Genomic DNA, 27,743 nt, shown 5'->3' with positions numbered 1-27,743 from the left:
CTATTCTGAAGCATGGGTTCTCAAGCTCATGCACTCTTCAGAAGGGCAACTTCCCACTCTTTCTTCAAACAACCCATTCCCAGGTGCCCACGCAGCAGCAGCAGGCTCTGGGAACACCAAGAGGCACAAGAGGTGGCCCGGCCCTGGCGCTCCCTAGCTGGGCACATCACTCCGAGCTCTGCAAAGCTGCCAAAGTTGCTCCAGGAGGCACAAGCAACTGCATCAAGCACAACGTGAATGATGCAACCGGAAACCGAGGGGCACAGCAGCCCTACTGAACTAGGTTCCTTCCCCGCACAAGAGGCAGGGGACAGGAGGTGCCTTCCTCAAAGGGTGGCTCTGAGGGTTACACAAGATGGTGCGTGTAAAGCAAAATGCTGGGGACACTAAAAGTTCAAGAAAAGCTGGCTGATGAAATTCCTCCCCGACAAGGTCCTGGTCCTCCAGGCAGCTATTTTATACAATCACTCTCAGCAAGTCCCAGGGTTGGCAGCTTTCATGGAAACAGAGGTCTTCAGAATTTCTTTCTCAAAGTCATGAAGTTATGAGAGGCAGCAGGAAATGGATTTCTACTGCTTTTCCCCAAATCAATTTAACCAGATCGTCTCAGGAAAAAAAGCTGCTCCTTCTGCTAAAGAGCGGTCCATTTTAAGCAGCCAAGGACCTGTTTGCCACCATGGCCTGCCAAGGTGTAAGATGTATGCGGCGATAACAGAGTCACACACAGGACTTTCTAATCCATCAGTGTCAGCTCTCCCTGACAGAGTGCTTACTCACACTTGCTCATTGTTAGTCAACTGGCCACTCATCCTGGGTAAAATTTGGTGCTTTCCACAGACCCACAGACTGGGATCATTTTTCACTCCATTCCTGCCTCCAAGGCCTCATCTCCTAGTACTGGTGCTTGCTCTGGAGGCCAACAATGCCAATGTGTGCAGAGCTGATTGATGAATATAAAATAAGGCGGGCACCAGGGGACCATATCCAGCCACTAGAGAGCAGTGGAGCACCTCTCACTGCTCGGTAAAACAGACGCAGGCTTTAAATGGTTTAATTGTATGCATGCATTTCATTATAAGTCCTGGCCAAAAGCTTCCTGGCGAGGCAAGCCAAGCAATCAGACAATCTTGCATCGCTTGCTGAAATCCAGATTTGTCCTTTGTCAGCATAAACAGTTTAATTTGATGTTTTCACTCCTGAGTAAGCACTGAGTATTACATTTAAACCCCTCATGAGGGAGAAGAATGCTTCCTTTTCATCAGCAAATGTACCTCGATGTCAAAGTCTACCTTTTATTCCCAATGAATTAAAAAAAGTATTCCATTTAATTTGCTAAAAATATTTGTAAGGCATCCAACAATTTCACTCAAAAACTAATTCCTCAAAAAACGGAGTTCCTTTTCTAAATGTAATACAGTCAAAGAGGAGTTACATTTTACCCTAATAATTTAAAACACCACTTGAAGGGAACAGGGATTTTTCTTATAATTGCAACTGCAACATCTCATTGACCTGACAGGTTATAAACACTTATTCTTCAGAAAAGACTAACAATCACTGCATCAGGACCTAAAATGTGAAAGGTTTTATTTCATTAATGCCACAAGATATGGAGAGAGAACATTTTTTCCTTAAAACATAGGTGTCACCTACCCCTGTTTAGAGGACAAAATGGAGGACGAAAATGACCCTAAAATGCACCTATCTTAATCAGTCCCCTGCACCACGAGGCCACACCGGGAAACCGAAGCTGAGTGCAAGGCATACACCCTGCCCTGCTGCCGCAGGAACACAGGGCAGTGGGAGCTGGCAAGTCTCTTAAAGGTCCCCTTTACTCAGGTCCATATTTCAAAATAACTTCCCAAACTTCAGGGCATTCCACTTTAATTGATGGACTAGACAGTATTATTTTCATTGTATGGATGGAAGAAGCTAAAGTTCACAGAAAGGAAGGAGGCTACCCAAAGTCATGCAGCCAGGAATGGCAGCATGGGTACATGAACTCAGATCTGGTTAACAGCAAATCCCTCATTCTGTGAACTACACAGTGAAAAGCCTTCCGATGGCTAAGATGACTTTCCACGTAGTCTGACCAATGAGGAAGTAAAAGGCATCAAGCACTAGGTCATAAGCATATAAAGGCACTTTCCTTTAGCAGAGGCGACTCTGGTCCAATTCTGAAACAAGAGCAGATAAAGATGAGCTGGTTAACCTCACTCTCTCTCAGTGGGGTTTAAAGCAAAGAACTTTAAACTGAGCATCTCCTTTAACTGTTCTGAAAAGTGCTCTGGCAAGGGCTTTTACTTGGTTGTAGGCTGAGGACAATTCAAATCAGGAGACTTTGTGGTAAAATGTCAGAGCAGGGAAAAAAGGAGGAAGAGCACCCATACATTAATTCAATACCTCACCATTTTGTCTATAAAAGGTGTTTAATATTTTTTTACACAGAATCAAGAACAAAATCCAATCTAATTAGAATAAATTAAGAACTGGCAAGGACTGACTATATTACATTTCCTGTAACAATATGAATTTTAGAAGTAAATATTTTCTCATTTCCTGATATCACGGCACCATCTATTGGCTTAGTACCACTTTTGCAGCAACCAAGAAACAAGATGCATTCATTCAACTTTCACAGGCTTTTGGTTCCCAGCTGTTTTATTCCTGGCACTCCACCGCAACATAATTTTAAGATATAAAATCCATTCACTGCACATTTTAAATCTTCTAAAATGCATCTTATATTAATCAAAGCAGGAAAAAGTGCCAGAGAAATCTTGACACAGAGAGCTACACACAGAAAAATGTATTGACACTAAAACTATCAAAATACTATGCACCAAACATCTACTACATGCTACATACAAAAGACTTTTATGTTTGGTATCTCACTTCATGCTCACACATGAAGTAAGCATTACAGAAGAAATCAATGTTCACAGTCAAACAGCTAAATGAATGTTAGACTTAAGATATGAACCCAGGCTAAGCATAGTGGCTCATGCCTATAATCCCAGCACTCTGGGAAGCCAAGGCAGGAGGATCACTTAAGACCAGAAGTTCCAGACCAGCCTGAAAAACACAGTGAGACCCCATATCTACCAAAAAAAGAAAGAAATTAAAAAAAAAAAATCAGTAGTGGTGTGCCCATAGTCCCAACTACTTGGGAGGCAGAGGTAGGAGGATCACTTGAGCTCAGGAGTTTGAGGGTACAGTGAGCTATAATCACACCACTGCATTTCAGCCTGGCGACAGAGCAAGACCCTGCCCCTAAAAGATAAAAACAAATAATTATTATTTTTTAAAAAGATCTGAACCCTATTTGACTTCAAAAACCAGTTTTCATGCAGCCACACTGCCTCAAAAAATGGCCAAAAGCAACATATCCACATAAAAAGCACACAGTGATGTACAGAGCGTGCACACATAACACGCGACGCTTCAGCACCCCAATAACCCTGTGACCTTCCCAAGTCAAAAAAAGTAGCTTCATGTTAGAAATAGGGGTTATGAAGTTCCAGAGGTTAGGTGACTAGGCTCTCTGGTCAAGCAGAGCTGGGACCAAAGCGAGGGCTTCCACCTCTTTTTCTAGAATCCTAAGTGATACTTCATTCAGGGGTTTTCAGAAAAGGCAGTCACTGGCTGTGTGGACAAAGCTCCTGCTGGAATAGGGTCTCCTACACCAGCACAGCTCCTCCCTTGCCCAGCCCCTGGCCCACGGAGAGCAGGGACACAGGGGCAATCCAGTTCCTATGGAGACACATGCTTCTAAAGCCTCTTATACACAGTCAACCACATGGCTGACCCCAGAGCAGGCAGAAGAATTTCCAGCAACACACGGCTATGAAGTCCATTTATACATGCCCTCTGAGGTTTTTATGAAGTAAACATGCTGCTAAATTTGCACCCAATTTAACAGTTGAAAATGAATATTGACGAAACATTTGCCATCTTAAAGTGCACTAATTTGATCCAGTGCAGGACAACTTTCAAAATCAAGTCGTGGAGGTATCAAAATATCTATACAAAGGTTGTACTTGAGTATAAAAATACAGAAAAGGTTGTACTTTAGCATAAAAATACAGAAAAGGTTGTACTTTAGTGTAAAAATACAGAAAAGGCTGTACTTTAGCGTAACAATGGCAAATCTGAACTCCCTATCCATGTTCCTAAGTTCTCACTTAATTGTAAGATTCTTCTGCCCACAAGGTGAGACATCCAGCATGCTTACTACTCTGTCCCACATCTTCCTCACTGCTCGGAGGCCCTGTAAACTGGGACTTAGTAGGTGCACTCCAGTCATTAGGAAACTGTATAACCAGTTTATCTGGAGAGAGAATTTTACCTGGATGGCCCTGGCAGTGACCCCAAGTCTTCCCTAATGGTGCATAGCAATGTTTATTCCTTAAGTCAGTATTCCTAAATTGTCCAAGGACCTCATTTTCAGGAATGTCATGCTTGAAATTTTATTCATGTTAATTCTCTATGTGGATAAGCAGGCAAAAACAAAAATTTTATATACCTTGCCAATGCTGCTACAAGGAACACTGCCAAGCTAATAGCAAAAGATGGTCCCCAAGCTTCTTCTGACACTACTTCAGCTTGCCTAATAAAGAAAAGCTGGCAAGTTCAAAGAATAAGCTAATTAATCTGAGAATTAAAAGAATCCACATTATGTCTATAAAAACATAACTAAAATGCTTTCCCTTTCCTAATAAAGTCAAAAAATCTTGCCTAGCTTTTAACAATCAAATGAATCGATCACCAGTAGCCTCTTCCAAATTACTCTCTTAAAAAAGAAGTAAATGAAACCGAAGGGATCCTTTTTCTTTTTGGAGAATAAGCCACATGCCATGTACCAACAGGAAAAAGTCAGAAACTGAGGTTCCCATTCCCACTCACATACTTCCTTACTTGTGGTTCAAGTAACCTCTCTGAGCCTCAGTTTCCTCATCTTTAAGACAGGGATGATGGCACCCACCTCACAGTGGTGCAAAGATTGTATCAGTAAAGCATCCCACAATAGGTGTAGGTGCTATAGCTGGATGAACGCTGCTCTCATTGTGGTCAATGTGATGTTCACAAAGAAGGTTTTAGGGCAGAAGCTGTCCAGGGGCCACACCACCAGGAGTCTGATATATTAGTCTCCCAAATAAACTCTCAGGAAGGCCAGTCCTCAGAGAGGAGGCTCCTGGACCCAACGCTCAATGCAGATCAGCTGTGCCTCAAGTTAAAGATGCGCAAGACAAGACAGGTGTCTTCTATTCAATGTAAATTAAGAGCAGCCTTCAGGCGCCTGGCTAGTAGCCAATACAGGCCCATGGGTAGACAAAATTTAGACACCCTTGTCTTCCGGTTAATTTATAGCTTCCAGCTCTTACTGTCAAATCACTCAGAAAAAAGAAAAAAAAAAGATTAATTACAAAGTTTTGCTTTTATTCTTCATAATAAAAAACTCACAATCTAACTAAAACATGAGAATTCAGATGAAATATTCATTTTCTCACTTAAGCTACAATTACAGAAAGCCTTGATTCCACAGTGAATGCTAATGTTCCATGGAGGCATTTCATTTAGGAGGACCTTCTATTTTATCTGGAGTGTGAGGTTTGGTTTGTAGCTCACTCAAAATAATAAGCATGAATTAAAACAAAATCCAGCCAGGCACAGTGGCTCATGCCTGTAATCCCAGCACTTTGGGAGGCCGAGGCGGGTGGATCACTTGAGGTCAGGAGTTCAAGACCAGCCTGGCCAACACGGTGAAACCCCGTCTCTACTAAAAATACAAAAATTAGCAGGGCGTGGCTAATTATAGGCACACGCCTGTAATCCCAGCTACTTGGGAGGCGGAGGCAGGATCACTTGAACCCAGGAGGTGGAGGCTGCAGTGAGCCGAAATCGAGCCACTTAACTCCAGCCTGGGCAACAGAGTGAGACTCCATCTCAAAAAAAAAAAAAAAAAAAAAAAAACCACCAAATTTTAGCAATTCTGAGTTCTCTCTCAATATCCAACTCCTCACTCCCTCGAAAGGAAAGGGTAAAGAAGGCAGGGAGGGGAGGGGTGAAAGAAGGGAAGGGAAGGGAAAGAAAAAAGAGACAAAACAACAAAAATCAAACTCAGATTAGGAAGAAAGCCAGCCCTGCACAGCTACGACCACGGAACAATGGCTGAAAGAAACTAAGAGAGCCACAGAGACAAAGCCCAGGCCAGTACAAAACCGTGATCTTACATTCTCTGTAAAGAGCTCCTCTTCACAATGGACTTGGATTGGAAAGAAACAAAAAGTAAAAATCACGTTGTTTTTGGGTAGTAAAATTGTGGAGATATATATGCATATATATAGTTTAATTTCCTTTGCTGCAATAAGGCTGTTTCAGTAAATACTGTTTTCAACATGCAGGACAGAGAACCTATGCAGAGAACAGTCAAAAATACAAAAACCAGTAAGTGCCCTTCGGGAATCTGTATAAATATTTTTAGTATTCAGAAGCAAGGCTTAATAGCTAAGTGAAATCACATCTGTAGGATGATAAAATCACAGCAGCTGTGTTGTACTGGGGCTTGCCAGAGATGGAAGACAAGGGTTCAAATCCCAGCTTTGTCACTTATGGGGCTGAGTGACACTAGGTAAGTTGCTAAATCTCTCTAACTTTCAGGTTTCTCGTCAGTAAAATAGCAATAATAGCATCCCTTACACTGAATTTTAACTGAAAATAATGTGCCAGCACCCAGCAGACTCTGGCACAGAGACGTTCCCATAAATATGCTTTAAATTCAAAATAATACTAAGCTTTAACAACAACAAAAAAAAAAAGTAAAAGGACCTGTCACATTTACAACACTTAACAGCTAAACTGGGACCACAAATGGAACACAATCTAAACCAACTGCATTCCAGCGGTGCTGCAAACTGCTAGTTCACAAACAATGAACAGCGGCTAAGGTTTCTAACACTAAGTTTCAGACATTCTTTAGCATAAACAAGTTGGAGAATCAGAAAATCAATTCACCATCAAATATTCACTGAGTTGCACAGGGCTCCGTGAGACCCTGAGAGTGAGGCACAGAAGCTGCTCTCAGAGTGCAGGGGCAGGAGGGACAATGCCTAGGGGAAGCAAAGTGGGGCCAAGGCGGGAGTCCTGGGATCCTGCTTCACTCCTGGGAGGGACTTGCTAGCTAACTCCGCCAGGGGCAGCCAGGAGGGAATGGCTTCTGGGCCACACTCAGGATGAGGAGGAGGAACACTCCAGGCAGAAAATGTGTTTCTGAAAGGAGGCAGCAACGGCTGTTAGGCTCTCTTCAGAGGAGGGCGAGGGGGCTGCTGCCACTGAAGCCCAGGGCACAAGGGAAGGAAGAACAGGAAATGAGATGAGAAAAAGGGCCTAGAGCCCAACTGAAAAGGGAGATGGCCCCAAATGAAGGCGTGACTGCAACACTGCAGCCAAGAGCCGCGAGGAGCTGGCGCTGAGGAACGCCAGGAGAGAATGAGGACAGAAACCCAGGATGTGGCCCAGGGGTTAGCTGCTATCTGAGAGGTCTCTGTAATGACAGTGGCCATCCCTACCGCCACCACCACTGGATTCGTCCTCACCCTCAACATTTCTGGCCAGGATGCAAGCTCCCTCCCTGCCCCAGGCCTCTCACGCCACTGCTCCCCACAGCTGTCAGCTGCTCCTTCTAACAAGCGAACCTAATCCTCTCGTTCCCTGGCTTGAAAGAGCAGGAGACCTCCAGGACAAAATCAAAACAGCTCTGCCTGCAGCGTCTGGACCCCCGAGGCCTGCTTTCCAGCCTTGCCTCTGCTCCAAACTCCCAACACCCATCCCTCTTCCACCCTCCCCATCTTTGCTTCTGCTGCACCCCCTGCATGGGTCCCTTGCCCCACCCCCACTCACTGCTCCTGCCGCACCCATGCAGCAAACTCTGGCCTTTCAGCGCTTAACCACACGGAGCCCTTGTGCACCACAGGCCTGAGGTCTAGCCCTCGGGGGTAAGGGGTGCATTGCAAATTCCTACTCATCCCTCAGGCGTTTAAGTGTTCTTTCTTCCCACTTTCACCCATCAGACTGGCAAAAATACTCAGCATCCGTGAGGTGGTGGGAGACAAGCATCCTTGTATTCTCTAGTGGGAGTATAAACTCGTGCCAGCTTTTTGGACAGCAATTTGGCAATAGCTCTCAAAAGGTAAAATGCACTGTCCCTTTTCTGGGCTGCCCAGCAGCTGTATTTCCTGCCTCTGTCCGGAGAATTCCACTGCCATCTGAGCTGAGGCTGAGCTTCACCAATCAGAAGCACCCACCTTCCCCATGAGGAACTCTGGTGGTGGAAGGGATGGCAGGAAGGCTCAGTTCTGCGGCAGCCAGGGTCCGGCACCGGCTGTGCCCGCAGCATAGACTGAGACACTGTTCTTGGCCCCAAACCCAGTTCTTGCCCTCCCAACTACGTTGTGAGCCACCTGCTATACTTTTCTCAAAAATCCCTCTCTTCCTTAAATCATCCAGTGACTCAACTGCTTGCAACAGAGAATTCTGGCCGAAACATGTGTACACCTTAATCCAGAAATTCCACTGCTAAGAATTTATCTAAATGAAGTACGTATTTATACAAGTAGACCAAGACACATTTGTTACCAAAATATGAAAAACAAGATGTTCATCAGAAGAAGAACGGGTCAGCAAGCATGGTGTAGCCACATAATACAATTCTGTACAGCTTGCTATTATTACAGAAATTCTATAGGCCCACGTAAGCTGATATAAACACTTCTTCAAAACAAGTTAATAGTAAGGGAAGAATATTATGTATAGCATGAGCTCATTTGTGTGTTTTTTTTAAAGGGGTAACTAGATGACAGAGAAGGAGATACGTGAAAGTGTATCATAACACATTTTCTGGAAAAAAATACAAACAATTCTTAACAGTGGTTACTCTGGAGGGATGTGAAGGAGACTTTTCTTATAGTTCTTTGTCCCACTTGAATGTTCTGTCATGTTCATAAATTATGTTCAGTAGAAAATGCTTGAATGTCACTTGCTCAGAAAGGACTTCCCCAACACCCACCAGCCACACACTCCTTCCTATTATCCTCTCTAATGACTGTTCTTTTCCTCTGGGGCACTTATCACAATGCATTCTTCTAGGTTCATGTGAATTTACCTGTCTAATACCTGTCTCCCTCACAAGACTATAGGCTCTGAGGCAGACGCTGTGTTAACCACTAATCTTCCCAGCTCCTAGCAAAGTGCTCGGCACTAGTGATGCTAAATACACATCAGACAAATGAATGAAGAGATCCAATCCTCCTTCTAAGACTCAGCTCAAGTGAAGTTCTTCCTGAATTATCCCAGCTTGGAAGTGACCCTTTCTCCCTTGGGTCCCCTCCTGCCCTCGTCAGTGTGTACATCTGTCTCCCCCATTAGACTGAGTATCTGAGGACAAAGACCCTGATATTCACTTCTATCTGTGCTGCCTGCTATAGTGCCTTTACACAGAAGGCACTCACTAAAGAGCTGATGAGGCCGGGTGCAGTGGCTCACACCTGTAATCCTAGCACTTTGGGAGGCAGAGGCCGGCAGATGACGAGGTCAGGAGTTCCGTATCAGCCTGGCCAACACAGTGAAATCCCCTCTCTACTAAAAATACAAAAATTAGCTGAGCATGGTGCTGCATGCCTATAGTCCCAGCTACTCGGGAGGCTGAGGCAGGAGAATCACTTGAACCCGGGAAGCAGGGGTTGCAGCGAGCAGAGATCATGCCACTGCACACCAGACCGAGTGACAGTGCGAGACTCAGTCTCAAAAAAAAAAAAAAAAAAAAAAGCTGATAAATGAGTGGAGGAACAAACAAGACCTCAAAGTAACAATTTACTTGGGTATTAAAATCAGATGTTACTGATGTCTCATTCTCCTTAATCTGGCATTTTAGGGCAGCAAAACCAGTCTGTGTGGAGTCAGTGGTTTCTAAACAGAATTCTTCTATAAACTCAAGAGCTGTGGACCCATCACCTGGAACTCAAATGAGACTTGGACAGACAGGAGGTCACTCTTGGCCAGGAAAAAGCACAAAGGTGGGCGGCAGAAGTGAAATGGGCAGACACAAAGCTGTTTACCTACTCACTTTCAACAACTTTTCCTAATTCAGCTTTATGCTCATGACACAAATTACCACAGTTCACTGGCAAGAGAAACCAATTTTCCCATTTTACAAATGAAGCTGCTTTGTATCAATGTCAAACTTCTTAAATTTGATGACTTTATCAAGGTGACAGAAGAGAACATCTTGAAGGATTCAGAGGTGAAAGGCTGTGGTGCCTGCTATTTACCCTCAAATGGTTCCCCACGCACACGAAACAATGATAGGAATAACAATGTGTGTGAGAGAGGCAGAACACATGTGTCAAAATGCTAACAACTGACACATCTGAGTAAAGGACAGATCAGTGTTTGTTGAACATTACTGTTACTTTTCTGCAAGTCTGAAATTTAAGTAAAAAAAAGAAAAAAGAAAAACTACTTAATAGAAAAGGTTATTCCACCTTTACCACTATTTAAAAGTATCAGATGGGGAGAAATAAAAGCAATACTTTGATGGAGATACCTAATACCTTTGAATAAAGCAATTCAGAACAATTCTAGAATTACCATAAGTATCTTCATTTTAGAATAACTGCAAAGATTCATCCGTATGGTATCTGGGGGTAAATCATTCTCCCCAACAAACAGTGAACATCTGTTATATAAAAACCTTGTAAGAGGCTAGATAACAACACAATGGCATAGCAAAGTCTCAAACTGGCAATTTCCAAACTACTCAAGGCAGCAGTTTTCCTAGATGTGGAGCCAAGACACCAAGACAGAAAATATTAAGAGGTAAATGACAGCTGGAAAAACACCAGCTACACGATACACACAACCTGTTCGAATTTCTGGACCTATGCAATTTGACCCAGAAGCAATAATGTAAATGTTAGAACTTGAAAATCCCAATTCTTCTAAATATAATTTTATCACTATTTTTTGCAGTCATTAAAAAAAAAAAAATTATCAGCCACCTGTAATCCCAGCACTTTGGGAGGCTGGAGCAGGCAGATCACCTGAGCCCAGGAGTTCGAGACCAACCTGGGCAACATGGCAAAATCCCATCTCTACAAAAAATACAAAAATTAGATGGGTATGGCAGAATATGGCTGTAGTCACAGCTACTCAGGAGGCTGCGGTGGGTGGATCACCTGAGCCCGGGGAAGTCGAGGTGGCAGTGAGCTGTGATTGCACCACTGTACTCCAGCCTGTGCAGCAGAGTGAGAACCTGTCAAAAAATCTCCTAATCTAGCAGCTAGAGCTAAAACATAAATGCAAAAAGCTGGTTAGCAAATGAGGAAGAGAGGGGGGCAAAAAAATAACTACTATTTACAGGCCAGGCATTGGAGCACATGCTTTATATACGTTATTTCCAACCATTACAACTTGGTGTGGTAGGTGTTACCAATACCACTTCACAGGTAAGGAAATTGAGGTTCAGACAGAAATCAAATACCCCAATCCCTCAGAGATTAAGTAGTAAAGAAGGACCACAATCACTCCTCTAGGTCAAAATGTACCTGCCAAGTTTCAATGTAAGGCTTCTACTCTAGAATTCTACTCAAATCTCACCTTCTTCATAAGACCTGTCCTGACTTTTTTTTTTTTTTTTTTTTTTAAACAGACAGGGTCTCACTCTGTTGCCCAAGATGTAGTACAATGGCTTGATCACAGCTCATTGCAACCTCAAACTCCTGGGCTCATACAATGCTTCTGCCTCAGGCTCCCGAGCAACTGGGACTACAGGCACACACCACCACACTCAGCTTATATATATATATGGCACAGACCGGGTCTTGCTATGTTGCCTAGGCTGGTCTTAAACTCCTGGCCTCAAGCAACCCTCCCACCTCAGGCTCCTAAAGCACTAGATTACAGGCATGAGCCACCGTGCCTGGCCCTGATCTTTCTATTTAACACTGCCATCTGCCTCCACCCCAGCCCCTGCCCACAACTCCCAAGTCCCCTTATCATGTGTGAATTTAATTTTTTGTTTTACGATCATTGCAAATTCATATGCAGATGTAAAAAATAGAGCATTTCCATATGAAGTTGACTCAGTTTCTCTCAAAGATAGTATCTTGTGTAACTATAGTACAATACCATCTGTATTACTTTTTTTCTTAGTATCACTTTCTAATACAGGCTGAGTAGCCCTTATCCAAAATGCCAAGGACCCGAAGTGTTTCAGATTTCAGGTTTTGGAATATCTACATTATACTCACCCAATTCAGCATCCCTAATCCAAAAATCCAGAATCAAAAATGCTCCAATGAGGCTGGGCAGAGTGGCTCATGCCTATAATCCATCCAAGCATTTTGGGAGGCCGAGGTGGGCAGATTACTTGAGGTCAGGAGTTTGACACCAGCCTGGCCAACATGGTGAAACCCCATCTCTACTAAAACTACAAAAAATTAGCCGGGCATGGTGGCGTGTGCCTATCATTCCAGCTACTTGGGAGGCTGAGGCAGAAGAATCACTTGAACCCGGGAGACAGAGGTTGCAGTGAGCCGAGATCATGCCACTGCACTCCAGCCTGGGCAACAGAGCAAAACTCCATCTCAAAAAAGAAAAAATAATAAAAATAAAAATGTTACAATGAGTATCACGTTAGCACTCAAAAACTTTAGGATTTTGGAGCTTTTCAGATTTCAGACTATAAAAAATATATTCATAATACACAGGTTGTATAACCTGTGTATTATATTTATATACATTTATAATACCTGTGTATTAATTTAGAATACCTGTGTATTATAAATATACTTCTCACAGTTGTTTATTGTCTATTTACCCTCACTAAAATACAAAATCCTCGAGAGCAGGAATCACTATCAGAATTGTGTTGACTGCTATATAGCAAGCACCTAGAACACGGCCTAATCTATAGCAGGAACTCAGTATATATTTGCTGAATGAATCAAAGCATTGTATTGCACCTCCTCTTCTAAGAGAGAACAGACCAGCTCTTCAAGAGACCATCTTGGTAAGTAAGAGTACTCTTAAACATCAGGAAAACATTACACTCACCCATGGTGACATAAGGCAACTTATCAGTTGATCCATGAGGATAGATGCTGTAGAGGTGAGGTCCAGTAACATCTACTCCCCCTAAAACTAGGGCTGCACCAATGTAACCTTGATACCTGGTGATCAGAGTATGCATAAGAAAAAAAACATGAGTCCACAAAGCATCACTGTAACTTAGCCAAAAGTTGCATGAGAAGTCAGATAACAAAAAGTTTTCCTTAAGACTGTTTCATTAAGGGGTTATTGTTTTGATGGGAACAAAAAAGGGAAGGGAACATTAGATGAACAACTACTGTCAGCCAGTATAAACTATAAATTATGTGAGGCACTCCACACACCTCATTTCAGCTCAGCCTCACAGCCCCCATTATTATTATTTTTTTGAGACAGGGTCTCACTCTGTCACCCAGGCTGCAGTACAGTGGTATTATCATGGCTCACTGCAGCCTCAACCTCCCCAGGCTCAAGCAATCCTCCCACCTCAGCCTCCTGAGTAGCTGGGACTACAGGTGTGCACCACCACACCTGGCTAATTTTTGTATTTTTTTTGGAGAGATGGGGTCTCGCCAAATTGCCCAGGATGGTCTCAAACTCCTGGACTCAAGCAATCCTCCCACCTTGGCCTCCCAAAGTGCTGGGATTACAGGTGTGAGCCACCACACCCAGCCCACAGTCCCCTTTAAAAGACAACATTATCATTCCCATTTTAGAAAAGAGAAAACCAACCTAGAGACATTAAGAACTTGCCCGGTCTCAGAATCAAATTGGACTGACTCCAAAGATTATCAGCACTTTTCCCATCACACCTCTCTGCAATCAGCACATAAGCTACCTCCACAGTTAACAATGAGGAGGTGCTAAGCTCAGCTGTTCCACTGTTCAAATTATCAACCTGGCCACAAAGGCCAGGCATGGCGGCTCACACCTATAATCCCAGCACTTTAGGAGGCCGAGGTGGGCAAATCACTTGAGTCCAGGAGTTCAAGACCAGCCTGGGCAATATGGTGAGACCCTGTCTACAAAAAATACAAAAAATTAGCAAGGCGTGGTGGCATGTACCTGTAGTCCCAGATACTTGGGAGGCTAAGGTGAGAGGATCCCTTGAGCCTGGGAGGCAGAGGTTGCAGTGAGCCATGTACACGCCACTGCACTCCAGCCAGGACACAGCAAGAGTTGTCTCAAAAAAAAAAAAAGCATCAACCTCACCACAGCCCAAACAGAAAAATGGCTCATGTCGAAACACCTCTGCCTTTGAATTAACCCATATTATAATTACATATATGAACTCGTATCAAAAAAAAAGTATTTCATCATTCAGGAAAGTGAATATTAAAATAACTCCATGATAGCCTAAGAAACCACTGCTACTACACATAGGATAAACTTACACTTCCTCAGGAACATCACAGGAATATATTTTCCACCCACACCATCTCCACTTAATTGTGCACATATTTGTTCTTTTGGACCCTTTTTTTCCATTTCCATAGATTCCTTTCCCTGTATTTGGTACAGCTTTTTAACATTAGGAGGCCAATGTTACTCCTAATGTGGGAGGCTGAGGCATGAGAATCGCTTGAACCTGGGTGGCCGAGGTTGCAGGGAGCCGAGGTCGCAACACTGCACTCCAGCCTGGGCAACAGAGTGACACTTAGTCTCAAAAAATAAAAAAATCAAAATCAAAAGAAGAATTAGATCTACATTCGTCAACATAAATTGCTCTCAATTTATCTAGCTGTGCTAGATAAACATGCTGGATTTAAAATTCTCCACTGTGAGCCTTTAGCTCTTTGGGAAGGAAAACAAAACTGACACATACTGAATTTGCCAAACGATGTAATCATTAAAATACAAATAAATTAACATGAGAACCAAAGTCATAACTTTAGACTGTCTGAGACATAGCCACACATCCAGAAGTGCTCTAAGTAAACAGAACAGTGGTCCAATACTTGCCCTGTTCCTTGATTACCAAATTGTTATTTCAAAAAGAACCTTCCATTTATAAGTAAAAACTTCAAAAACTTCCTAGGAAAAGATTTTAGAAGTAGCCTAAAAAGAGAATAGAGCCCCAGACAAGGGAAGAAACTGGTCCAAGGCCACACATGTGAGCTAGCAGCAGGGTCAGACGAGGGCCAAGGGCTCCAGGAAGAGAAGCCACAATCGCCAGTCCCACCACCCCCAACTAGTCCAGTGCCTATTCCACTATACCAACTGTCTACTGAACAGGGTGTTTAAATAAAGTTAATAATAATCAGCTACTTGCCTTCTAAGCTAAAATATCAACTGTTAGATGCCTTTAAAATAATCAAGATGTTTTGGCAAATTATTGAAGTCATTAAAATTTTAATAATTTATTGATCCACAAATTCTACTACCAGGACTCTATTCTAAGGATATAAACAGCCACATGTACAGAAATGAATGCACAAGGATGTTTACAACAGCATTGTTTATGATGATTAAAAAAGTGGAAACAGCCAGGGAGAAATGGCTAAATTGATCCAACTGTACAACAGAACATCACACAATCATTAAAAATCATGCTAAGCCGAGTGTGGTGGCTCACACCTGTAATCCCAAAACGTAGGGAGGTCATGGTAGGAGGATTACTTGAGGCCAGGAGTTTGAGACCAGCCTGAGCAACACAGTGAGACATCGTCTACAAAAAGTTTAAAAAAACAAACACAACAAAAAATTAGACAAACATGGTGGCGTGGGCCTTTAGTCCCAGCTACTCAGGAGGCTGAGGCGAGCAGATGACTTGAGCCTAGAATTTTAAGGCTCAAGTCATCCACCATGCACTGCCTTTAAGTGAGCCATGATCATGCCACTGCACTCCAGCCTGGGCAACAGAAAGAGACCCTATCTAAACTAAAATAAAATTTAACAACCATGCTGCATTTTCTCCTGCGCTACTGATGGTAGTACAACGTTTGTCAAGGGAGAGCTTTGACAACATCTCTCAAAATGTTAAATGTGCAAAAGTAAATAAATGTGCATTTATTCTAGAATACAGGCTAAGGAATTAAATCACATGAGTACCCAAGGCTTCTATGTTTCAAAGGTTCATAGAATACCTAATAATACCTTAAATACCTTAAAATGGGCAATATCATTAATGTTTAAAAATTGGTTAAGTTGTAACATAGCCACAAAACGGATACTATGACACCACCAAAAATTATGATAATGATTAATGGTTCTTAAGCTTTTATGGGTCACAGAGCCCTCTTAAAAATTGATTAAAATTGTGGAAATTTTCCCCCATAAGAGTACACACAAACATTTTTTCTGATTTCAGGAGAGTTACAAGTATTCAGAACTTCTCTATGGGCTCAAGAGAAAAACTCATCTACTGACAGGAACAATATTTGTAACATACTATTATGTAAACAAGGGAAATTACAAAACAACACATACAAGGATATATATCTAGAACAAAAGGTATGAAAAAACAGATCTTCAAAAATTTACAGTGTATGTGTCTAAGTGGCAGAACATCAGGTGGCATTTACTTCCTTCTATCCAGGTTTCTAGTGTCTACGTTTTTTACAATTATATTATTTTTATAATTTTAAAAACAGTTATTTTCATGTTGAAATGCCCTAGTATAGAACCCATTCAAGATGCACTGTTAGGTGAAAAGACTAGGCTATACTGTAAATAGTCAGTACAACTATAATCCCATTTTTTAAATATTACTGAACTTATTTTTAAAACCTTGAAGGGTGTGTAACAATCTCTTAGCACTAACTGCTTGTGGATGGCAGGAATCCAGGTAGTTTTTTACATTCTTTTTGTTCATATCTTCCAGCTTTGTTTTGTTTTTACCATGAACATGTACTAGCAATATAAAAGGAAGAGAAGAAGGGAAGAACTTAAAAGACAGAAGACTGGAATAACATACACCAAACCAAGAGTGATGCTCCCTGAATGGCAAAATTTTCATTTTGTTCTTTGGGCTTTTCAGTATTTTCTAAATTTCCTACAATAAATGTACATTATGTTTATAAGAAAAAAAGTTACAATATAAGAGCCTCTACGTATTGAAGTAATAGTTTCTAGAACACAGAACAGCATTTCACTAACATTTTTATGAAACTCAACAAGGAGGTTCCATGCTCACAGAACAAGCATTACTTACATCAACTACATCTAGCCAGGATAGGTGTGAGATAAAGGCAGTGCTTAAGTAAGGGAAAAGACATCACTTCTGCTTATCAAACCTTATTTTCTCACTGACTCACATACAAGGAAATGGGCTGTTCAGAAAAAAAAAGTACAGCAGTACCAAGAACACCTTGTACTCTTTTTCAGACTGAATTTTACGGGGCTCTAACTACACAGTAGGCTCTGTAGTATGCAAGGTCAGAGCCTAGCTTCTTTATTCCTGTCCTCCTCAAAAGTCAGACAGACAGAAACTATTATCCTCATTTTATTGAGAAAGAATCACCCAAATTTAAACGACAGTCAGTGCTGTAGGTGGGAGATGAACCAAAGTTCTAAAATCAAATCCTAAACTCTTTCCTTATACCACTCTCATTTTATGTAACTCACCAAAAATGTTAAGAGGACATAAAAGACTATAATTATGCTGGTTTATATTTTTAAATGGTCCTCAAATTTTGATAAAATTTAACTTTTACAAAGTATCTTGGACTAAAAAATGACAAAACACTGAAAAAAGAGAATTTAGAATTTTTTTTTTTTTTTTTTGAGACGGAGTCTCGCACTTTCACCCAGGCTGGAGTACAGTGGCACAATCTCGGCTCACTGTCAAGCTCCACCTCCCGGGTTCATGCCATTCTCCTGTAGCTAGGACTACAGGCGCCCGCCACCACGCCCGGCTAATTTTTTGTAATTTTAGTAAAGATGGGGTTTCACCATGTTAGCCAGGATGGTCTCAATCCCGGACCTCGTGATCTGCCTGCCTCGGCCCCCCAAAGTGCTGAGACTACAGGCATCAGCCACCACGCCCAGCCGAGACGTTAGGATTCTTAAAACATTCTAAAGTGATTAACAGAAACATTTGCTAGATATTTTTGCTAATTGTTTTAAATGACATTACAAAGAAGCTTGAAACATCCTATTTGCAGCAATTTTACAAGCTTAAAAATTGCCTTTATTACATAGACACATTGTGTAGAAAAAAAGTTTTCAAAAAAGCCTTATATATAATGTACCAAGCAAGCCACCAGAGGGAGCTTTATATTTAAAATTAAAATCCACAAATCTTTTCAGAAATCTGATCAATAGGTGTGCTTTAACAAGTTCTACTCACTGTACTGGAAGAATTTGGTTGGCAATAATTCTCCTGGATTAGAATAATGATACGTACACAAACATAAAGCAGCAATTGGATAGACTAGGCTTCCTATCCATATGACTCTAGGCTTTGGTCTCATTTGTAAAATGGGAACTATACTACTGGCCTTGCTACAACTTCATATACACTACTGAAAACCCATAGGCCATGCTAGACACATATATGAGGACCCGCAAATTATCAGGAAGGCCAGGGCCCTGAAGGGAACAGTGAAGTGAGCTAGGCAGAGAAAGTGACAGAGCACCCACTCCCACTTCTAAGGCAATAACCACCAATGAGTTCCCGAAGATTACGGCCACATGTTTCCAATGTTTTCAAAAGACAGAAATCTAGACTTTTTTTTTTTTTCTTTTTTTTTGAGACGGAGTCTTCTTCTGTCACCCAGGCTAGAGTGCAGTGGCATGATCTTGGCTCACTGCAACCTCCACCTTCCAGGTTCAAGCGATTCTCCTGTCTCAGCCACCCAAGTACCTGGGATTACAGGCGAGCGCCACCATGCCCGGCTATTTTTGTACTTTTAGTAGAGACGTTTCACCATGTTGGCCAGGCTGGTCTCGAACTCCTTACCTCAGGTGATCTGCCAACCTTGGCCTCCCAAAGTGCTGGGATTACAGGCGTGTGCCACCGTGCCAAGCCAAAATCTAGACTTTTAATTCAAATCTCCCCATTTATAATTGTTAGCCACTATTTAAAAAAAAAAAAAAAAGGCCATATGACCCAAACAAATTTCCCTACAAGCTGATGGCCTATGAGCCACCAGTTTAAAATCTTTACTGTCTACCCATGCTCCCCTTTAATTCTCACAACCACCCCGCTAGGGGCAGGTATTATGATATCCATTCTACACAGAAGGAAAAAGGCAAAGAATTTGTTAAAGGTAAGGCAAGTCCCAAAAGGAGAAGCCAGTATTCCAACCCAAGACTAAATGCCCAGGCTACTTCTCCTATAATCACTGCCTCTCTTATGAGAAGCAAATGAGAAAACGCACTTTGAAAACTGCCAAGACCCATACGAACATAAAGTAATGATGCAATTATTAAAGGAGAAAGAGAAACAAAACTACTAATATGAGCTGTGAGTCAGCAGAGAATGAAGGTCAGGTCAGGCAAGCTACTGCACCTCTTTAAACCTCAATTTCTTCACTTACAAATAGGAGACGCTAATAGTCCCTATCTCAGAGTTAAAAGGATGGGATCGTGCATAAAGTGCTTTAGCATAGGTCCTGGAACAGAGTAAGAGGTAGATAAAGGTTGGTTAATATTAATATTATCATACCCACTGACAGCCAATTATAAATATCACTTTTCATTCACTGTTATTTTGCCCCTAAAAGGAGTGGGTGGGGGGAAGGAGAGACAATCATTTGGGTTAGTGTTTATGGGGAGGAGAGAGTAGTTTCACAAGACAAATTCATAGTTCCTCCAGCTATAACTTTCTTACTGTGAACAAAAAAGTTTCTCTTATCCAGTAATATCCCTATGCTCCAGGAAATGACTCAACTGGTGACATGTGATTTACTCATGAAAAAAATCAGGCCCCAGAAATTCAAATGCACTATCAAAAACCATTTAAAATGGCTCTTTAATATAACAACTGATTTCCGGAACAAAATGTGTATTTCTGAATGTGTTTTTGCTACTTTCTAGGCTTCTCTTGGCTGAAAAAAATCTAAGATATGAGAAGAAGATACTAATAGGAATCCCCATTCTGGAAACTTACCTGAAAAGCATCTGCTTCAGCATCCGATTGGCTGTCACAACTCTGGGAAGACGGCCAGTGGAGAGGGAGTGGAGCTCCAGGTTGGAAGAAATGAGCTGGGTTGTCATGTCTGTGTCTGCAGCTGTCCCAGCACCACAACAACTGAAAAATCCAATTAGAAACTTAGCTGAAATCCAATTACCAGAGGGCTCAATTAGAAGTAGTGGGTTCTTGGATAACTTCCATGAAGTTCAGGTACACAGAGAGATGGTTTTGAGTATATCTATGCTGTAACTTCTCTGTTTAGTCAACCTTAAATAAACAGAAAATTGAGAATATGCATCTAGTTATATGCAAATACATTATCTATGGCCCAATGGAACACATGAAATTATTGGTTTCTGTGACAACAGAGTGTGCATTTCATTAATGCTACAAATATATTCAAGTTGTACAGAAGTGCAAGGTGTGTTAACTCTTGCAATTCAACATCTACCAAGTATTTACTATCAGATACCAGTAATTACACTAAGCACTGGGAATAAAGAAAATATGAGAGGCCTTGTGCTCAAAGTTGAGTGTAAGATACACAGGAAGACAAAAATTATAACACATAATTTAATACACAGTAATAGCATAGGTACAAAATCCTATGGGAAACTGGAGGAGAAGGTAATTGATTCTGATCATTAAGAAAAGGTTTCAGGCTGGGCATGATGGCTCATGCCTGTAATCCCAGCACTTTGTGAGACCCAGGCGGGAGGATCACTTGAGGCCAGAAGATCAAGATCAGCCAGGGCAACATAGTGAGACCGCATCTCTCCCAAAAAAAAAAAGAAAAAGAAAAAGAAAAAAATGTTTAAAAAAAAGGAAAAGGTTATGTATGAGCTGGAATAAAAACACTCTACAAGCAGAGAAGGCAGTGTTTCTAAATAGAATCTCACATAAGCAACGGTAGAATAGCTTGGAGATGAGGGAAATAGGGACAGTTCAGACGTAACTGGAGCACAGGGTGATGGCAACTGAAAAAGACGCTTGAAGGGTAGGCTTTCTATGAGACTGTGCAAGGCCACAGAATTTTGATTTTTATCCTAAAAGCCATGTGGAAACGTGACAAGTCTCTTGAAAAGCTTTTTAAGAAAGGGATGCCATCAGATCTATGTTTTACAAAATCCAATATGGCAGAAGAGTGAACAATAGGATGCCTAAGAGAGGCCAATTAAATGGTAACTGCAATAGTCCAGCTAAGAAAAAAGAACCTCTATGGTTCAAGTTAATGTTTGAAAAAAAGAAAAAGAAAAAAGAACCCAAACTAGAGCCTTAGCAAAGGAAAGGATAGGAGGGAATGGATTCAAGAGGCACAGAGAGGGCAAAACTGGCTACCAATTCAACTGGAGACTGAAGCAAAGAGAGGACTTGAAGTTACTAGCTTAGGTAACAGGTGGATGGAAATGCCATTTAAGGGAGATAGAAAATACAGGTTGAAAAACAGGTTTTAGTAAGGAGCACAGGAAGGTCAATTTTTAGCCCTGACATGTTTGAAAATATAAGAGTTATTCAAACGAATCAATACTTACTAAATATTAGGAGATATGAAGTGTATTTTTGAACAGTTCTTGTCAGCAACAACCATCCCTTCAGTTGCTCTTGTATCTGCTCCAAGAACTATGCCATCCTATTTAAAAAAACCAGTTTTTAAACAATTTTACAAATATAAACCAACTGCAACTCTCTATTCTACTTTAGGGAATACTATGTTGGCCATACCACATGCTCCCCTATTCTCAAAACGCCAGCCAAAACTCATAGCAAAAATATTGTGCTACACTTTCAGGATTTAAGAAAAGGTTTCTTAGTAAATGCTACTAATTGAATCCTGAGTAGTTAAGAATTATTCCCATTTTCAAGTGAGGCTCAGGTGTCGGGTAAATTCCTTGTAAATCAGAGCTAATCTGGAAAAAACCTGGATTAAGACTCAGGAATCTTTCCATTAAATTAGCCATCACTATCAATTTCCTTTTAAAACATGTTGCTTTTCTTTAAAACATGTTGCACCGGTAATCATTATCCCTTTTGACGTTTGCAACAATTTAAGGCAGGAGTTATCTCCATTTGATGCATCTGAAGGTGTCCCTGTGAGAAGGAAAGTGAGCTGCCAGAAGTTGGAATCAGCATTATAGAGTTCAAAGGTGAGACAGACCTGTCTGACCCCAAATCTCGTGATCTCCCATCACATACTTCAGCTTCCTAAACTAGTAATTAAGAAGCTAACTGACCTGTTTAAAAAAAAAAAGAAAGAAAGAAAAAACAAAACCTCAGCAAAGTGAGGAAAACATAAACTGTTAAGAAGCACACAAAACCTGACAAAAGCAGTCGCTCCTGAAAGACGGTCTCCTGATGTATTCTATAGTATTTGCCTTTCCAGACCGAGCCGGGAGAGACACAGGAAGCCAAGTGTTCTGATTCCTGTTGCCGGTTCAGTCACTGCTGCTCTTAGCCTAACCCGGCTTACCTTATAGACCACCCCAGCGATGGTCGTGCCAGTTTTCCGGGCCTTTGGAAGCTTGTATCCCCTCTTTGCAAAATCGGCTTCCAAGACGGCATTCCTAAGAGCAAATGAGAGAATCAAGTGTTGAAGGGCAGGACCACATCGCACAGCACTGGCATGAAAAGTGCCTAACAAAGAACTCAGGAAAGCTGCTACTTGTTTTCACGCCCATCTGTTTAATGAATCCTCCCACCATCAGCACTGTTCTCCCGTTTTCCAACGAAGACAGTCTCACAGAGGGGCCGTGACGTGCCTTAGGAGACGGAGATAAACGGTGGCCGAGTGCGCTGGGAAGGTGGGAGAGCAGACCTGGCTTCAGGAGAAACCCACGCCCAGGCCCTGATTCCCCTGAGTCACACTAGCCGCGGGCCACAGGCCCCGCCATGCACTCTTCCCTCAGAATTCTCGTATCACACCTTGGCCCAGCTCCCACCCGAGCACCGCACTCTTCTCCCTCCCTGAACCAAGCCCCAAGCAAGGCGGCACCTGCGGCAGTTATCAAAAGAGAAGCCTCCAACTGGTGGAGCATACACCGACACAGCCGCCATCTTCCCCAGAAAACAGTTCCGGGCCGGAGGCGGGTGCAAACAAAAAAAGCCGAGCACTTCCGGCGTCGCTGGCAACTGGGGCTGAAGGGGCGGGGCAAACGCCGCACTAGAACGATTGATCTTAGAGATTCTGGTTCCTAGAGAGGCCAGCGATGTGTGAAGTATATCGCCCCAAGTGGCACGGAGGAGAAAGTGACACCCGGAACCGGGAAAAGACTTGTCCAAGGTGAACGCACCAGCGACCAGGTCTCCTGCCGCTCAGACTGGACTTGTTTCTACCGTTAATTTGGTTCTGCGGTGCTTCAGAGACAGACACACCCAAGTCCCAGGCACAGCCCCACCACCCCCTTGCGTTAAGCAAGTCTCTTCAACTCTCTGAATCTGTTTCCTCCACTATCAGATGGAGATTACAACCTAGCTCAAAAGGCTGCTGTAGAATGGCCATTAAGTCTGTGAAAAGAGGCTCAACATGATTAGTCATAGGGTGAATGCAAAGCACGACCACAGTGAGATCCCACTTCGCACCCGCTAGGATGGCCATAAGCAAAAAGACAGAAAAGCGCAAGGGTTGCAAGAGTGTGGAGAAATTGGAACCCGAATACACGGCTGGTGAGAATGCAAAACGGTGCGGCTGCTCCGGAAAACAATTTGGCAGTTCCCCAAAAAGTAGTATCCTCTTAGATATGCACCCGAGAGGGTTGAAGACATGTATTCACAAAAACTTCTACAAAGGTGAGGTAGAAGGCAGGCCTCCATTCAGAGATGGGGCTGAGATACCTGACCAAATTGAGGACTAGCTAAAACAGGGCCTGGGCGGAAGCGGTCTTCCCTAAGACTTGCTCACCAGCCGGCCAAGTCAGTTTACCGTTGCCATGGCAACACTCGTGAGTTACCGCCCCTTTCCATGGCAGTGGCACCATAAATCAAAAGTTACTACCCCTTCCCTAGAAATGCCTGCATAAACCACCCCTTAATCTGCATGTAATTAAAAGTGTGTATAAATATGACAGCAAAACTGCCCTGACACTGCCTAAGAGGGTAACCCTGCTCTGCAGGAGCAGTCATGGGGCTGTAACGCCGCCACTTCAATAAAGCCGTTTTCTTCTGCCTCTAACTTGCCCTTGAATTCTTTCTTGGGCAAAGCCGAGAACCCTTGTGGGCTCAGCCCCACTTTGGGGCTTACCTGCCCTGCGTCAAAAGGGGTCTCATTGGCTGGGCGCGGTGTCTCACGCCTGTAATCCCAGCACTTTGGGAGGCCGAGGTGGGCGGATCATGAGGTCAGGAGATTGAGACCATCCTGGCTAACACGGTGAAACTCCGTCTTTACTAAAAATACAAAAACTTAGCCAGGCGTGGTGGTGGGCGCCTGTAGTCCCAGCTAGTCAGGAGGCTGAGGCAGGAGAATCCCTCGAACCAGGGAGGCAGAAGTTGCAGTGAGCTGAGATCACGCCACTGCACTCCAGCCTGGGCAACAGAGCAGAGACTCCGTCTCAAAAAAAAGGGGGGGGGGGGGTCTCATTATTCACAATAGCCAAATAATGGAAACAAATGTCCATCCACTGATGAATGGATAAACAAAATATGGTAAATTCATTTAATGGAATATTATTAGGCCATAAAGAAGTCTGAAGCACAGATACATGTTACAACAGGGATGGACATTGAAAATATACTGAGGGAAAGAAGCCAGGCACAAAAGGCCACATAGTGTATCATTCCATGTATGTGAAGTGTCCTTAATAGGCAAATCCACAAACAGAAAGTAGATGTTTGGTTGCTAAGGGTTAGGGGAGGAGGAGAGAATGGATAGGACTGTTTAGTGGGTGCAGAGTTTTTGGAAAATGATGAAAATATTCTGGAATTACATAGTGGTATTGGTTGCACGATATTATGAATAGACTAAAAACCACCGAGTTGCAAACTTTAAAATGGTTAAAATGGTGACTTCTACGTTAGGTGAATTTTATTTTATTTTATTTTATTTATTTATTTATTTATTTTTGAGACTCGGTCTCCCTCTATCACCCAGGCTGGAGTGCAGTGGCATGATCTCAGCTCACTGCAACCTCCACCTCCTGGGTTCAAGTGATTCTCATGCCTCAGCCTCCCAAGTAGCTGGGATTACAGGCATACGCCACCACACCTGACTAATTTTTGTATTTTTAGTAGAGACAGGGTTTCACCATGTTGGCCAGGCTGGTCTCGAACTCCAGACCTCAAGTGATCTGCCCACCTCAGCCTCCCAAAGTGCTGGGATTACAGGCATGAGCCACAATGCCTTGCCAGTGAATTTCATTTTAATAAGGCTATTGTGAGTATTAAACATTGTACATGAAGACCATCTATCTTAGCATGTAGAAGCTTCTTATAGTTATTATTAATAATACATTCATTTCATCCTGTCAACAAACCTAAGAGATAATTATGTAATTCAACTCATTTTACTGAGGGAATTGAAGGCTCCTTTTACAGCCTGAATGACTGTGGAATGAATTCATTTATTCACTCAACAAATATTTATTGAGCTCCTGTTATGCGTCAGACATGGTTCTAGGTGCAAATGAATGAATGAAGCACCTAGAACCAGTGTCTATCACAACTGTGTGTTTAATAAACATTTGTCAAAGGTTGAATTCCCTTTCATTACCTCTCTGAGTTTTCTGTTGAAATGAGGGAAATAAATTCATATTCTGCAGTTCTAGCCCCTAGTAACTCAGTAGCTGACCTTACTTGGAAGTATTCCAAATGGATTGAATTTGATTTGATAGTACAGAGGTAATCAAGTTAAAAATGAGGTCACTAGGCCCTAATCCAACAGGACTGGCGTCCTTATAAAAATTGGAAATTTGGGTCGGGCATGGTGGCTCACACCTGTAATCCCAACACTTTGGGAGGCCAAGGCAGGTGGATCACTTGAGATCAGGAGTTCAAGACCAGCCTAGCCAACATGGTGAAACCACGTCTCTACTAAAAATACAAAAATTAGCTGGGCATTGTGGTGGGCGCCTGTAATCCCAGCTACTCAAGAGGCTGAGGCAGGGGAATCACTTGAACCTGGGAGGAGGAGGTTGCAGTGAGCCAAAATCATGCCACTGCACTCCAACCTGGGCAACAGAGAAAGACTCTGTCTAAAAAAAAAAAAAAAAAAAAAATTGGCAATTTGGAGACAGACATGCACACAGGGAGAACCCCATATGAAGATGAAGGTAGAGACTGGAGTGATGATCCTATGGGCCAAGGAATGCCAAAAGTTGCCATCAAACCACCAGAAGCTAGGCGCCAGGTCTGGAACAGTCTCCCTCACGGCTCTCAGAAGAAGCAACTTTGCAGACACCTTGCTTTGGACTTCCACCCTCCAGAATGGTGAGACAATAAATTTCTGGTGTTTCAGCCACCCAGATTGTGGTACTTTGTTATAACAGAGCTAGGAAACTCAGACACCTCCTGAGCTCACAGTCCAGGGGAGGAGAGGAAGTCTCAGAAAAGAAAGACTCCCAGCGCTGTGTGCCAACTGCCAGGCGGGGGAAGTATGGGAATGCAAGTGGGGGGCACACACTCTAGGGAAGCCTAGAGGCTCAGACGGTGTGGAGCTCATCGGGACGACAAGGCAAGAGGGTCAGGCACGTGGGCGAAGGCTTGAGATGTGCCAAAAACAAAACCAAACCGAAAACCCTGGACATGGTTTTTAGGAAACAGTCGTGAGGCTTCTGCAGTGGTACCTGCAGCCTCCCGGGGGTGGTGGTGGGTGCCTGAGTCCCGCTGTAGGGTCTCAGTGGGAGCTAGGAAGCCAAGGCCCAGCCAGGCACGGTGGCTCACGCCTGTAATGCCAGCACTTTGGGAGGCCCAGGCAGGCAGATCACTTGAGGTCAGGTGTTCAAGACTAGCGTGGCCAGCATGGTGAAACCCCGTCTCTACTAAAAATACAAAAGTTAGCTGGGCGTGGTGGCGCCCACTTGTAATCTCAGCTACTTGGGAGGCTGAGGTGGGAGGTTTGCTTGAACCTGAGAGGCGGAGGTTGCAGTGAGCTGAGATCGCACCACTGCACTCCAGCCTGGGCAACAAAGCCAGAGTCTGTTTCAAAAAAAAAAAAAAAGAGAGAAGCCAGGGCCCCGGGCACAGCACAGAGAGCTAGGAAAGCCATTGTAGAAATGATCTGTGACCTCGATTTGCTTGAGGGAACTTTCTCTTCCTACCTGGGTTTCTTTGGTATCTTTTATTTTTCACACCCAGACTGAGCTGAGGAGGGGACATTGTTTCCTCTGGAGGTGGCCCCGCAGAGGCACTCAGAGCCCAGCAGAGGGCGACCAAGAGCCTCCAGGCGGCCTGGACATAAAGCAAGGGAGTCAGCTTTATGGGGCAGCCGGGCAGGGATGGGGGCAGCCTCTGCACCTCCAGGCATGTGGAGGGCAACCCTAGATCCCTAGCACTCAGAGATCCCCACTCGGCCTCCCTGCCCAGCATGGCTGCTGCCCCCTGGGACTGCAGCCCAGCGCAGCTGGCCCTCCCCTGG

General features: G+C 43.1%; 1 protein-coding gene across 1 annotated transcript in view; it reads right to left on the bottom strand.

Annotated features, from left to right (window-relative positions):
• Positions 1-23,328, bottom strand: part of PSMB7 (proteasome 20S subunit beta 7) — a 61,999-nt gene extending 38,671 nt beyond the window's left edge. The window contains exons 1-5 of the mRNA XM_003808067.6: positions 23,172-23,328; positions 22,650-22,743; positions 21,715-21,812; positions 20,159-20,299; positions 13,111-13,226 (exon numbers count right to left, since the gene is read on the bottom strand). Of these exons, the coding sequence (XP_003808115.1) occupies positions 13,111-13,226; positions 20,159-20,299; positions 21,715-21,812; positions 22,650-22,743; positions 23,172-23,233 (511 nt within the window). The 5' untranslated portion in view covers positions 23,234-23,328. The remainder of the gene's footprint in view (positions 1-13,110; positions 13,227-20,158; positions 20,300-21,714; positions 21,813-22,649; positions 22,744-23,171) is intronic.
• Between the last annotated feature and the right edge of the window lie 4,415 nt (positions 23,329-27,743).

The sequence above is a fragment of the Pan paniscus genome, chromosome 11 (assembly GCF_029289425.2).
Source record: "Pan paniscus chromosome 11, NHGRI_mPanPan1-v2.0_pri, whole genome shotgun sequence".
NCBI lineage: Eukaryota > Metazoa > Chordata > Mammalia > Primates > Hominidae > Pan > Pan paniscus.
The sequence above is the reverse complement of the archived record's forward strand: the minus strand, read 5'-3'. Positions and strand labels throughout refer to the sequence as shown.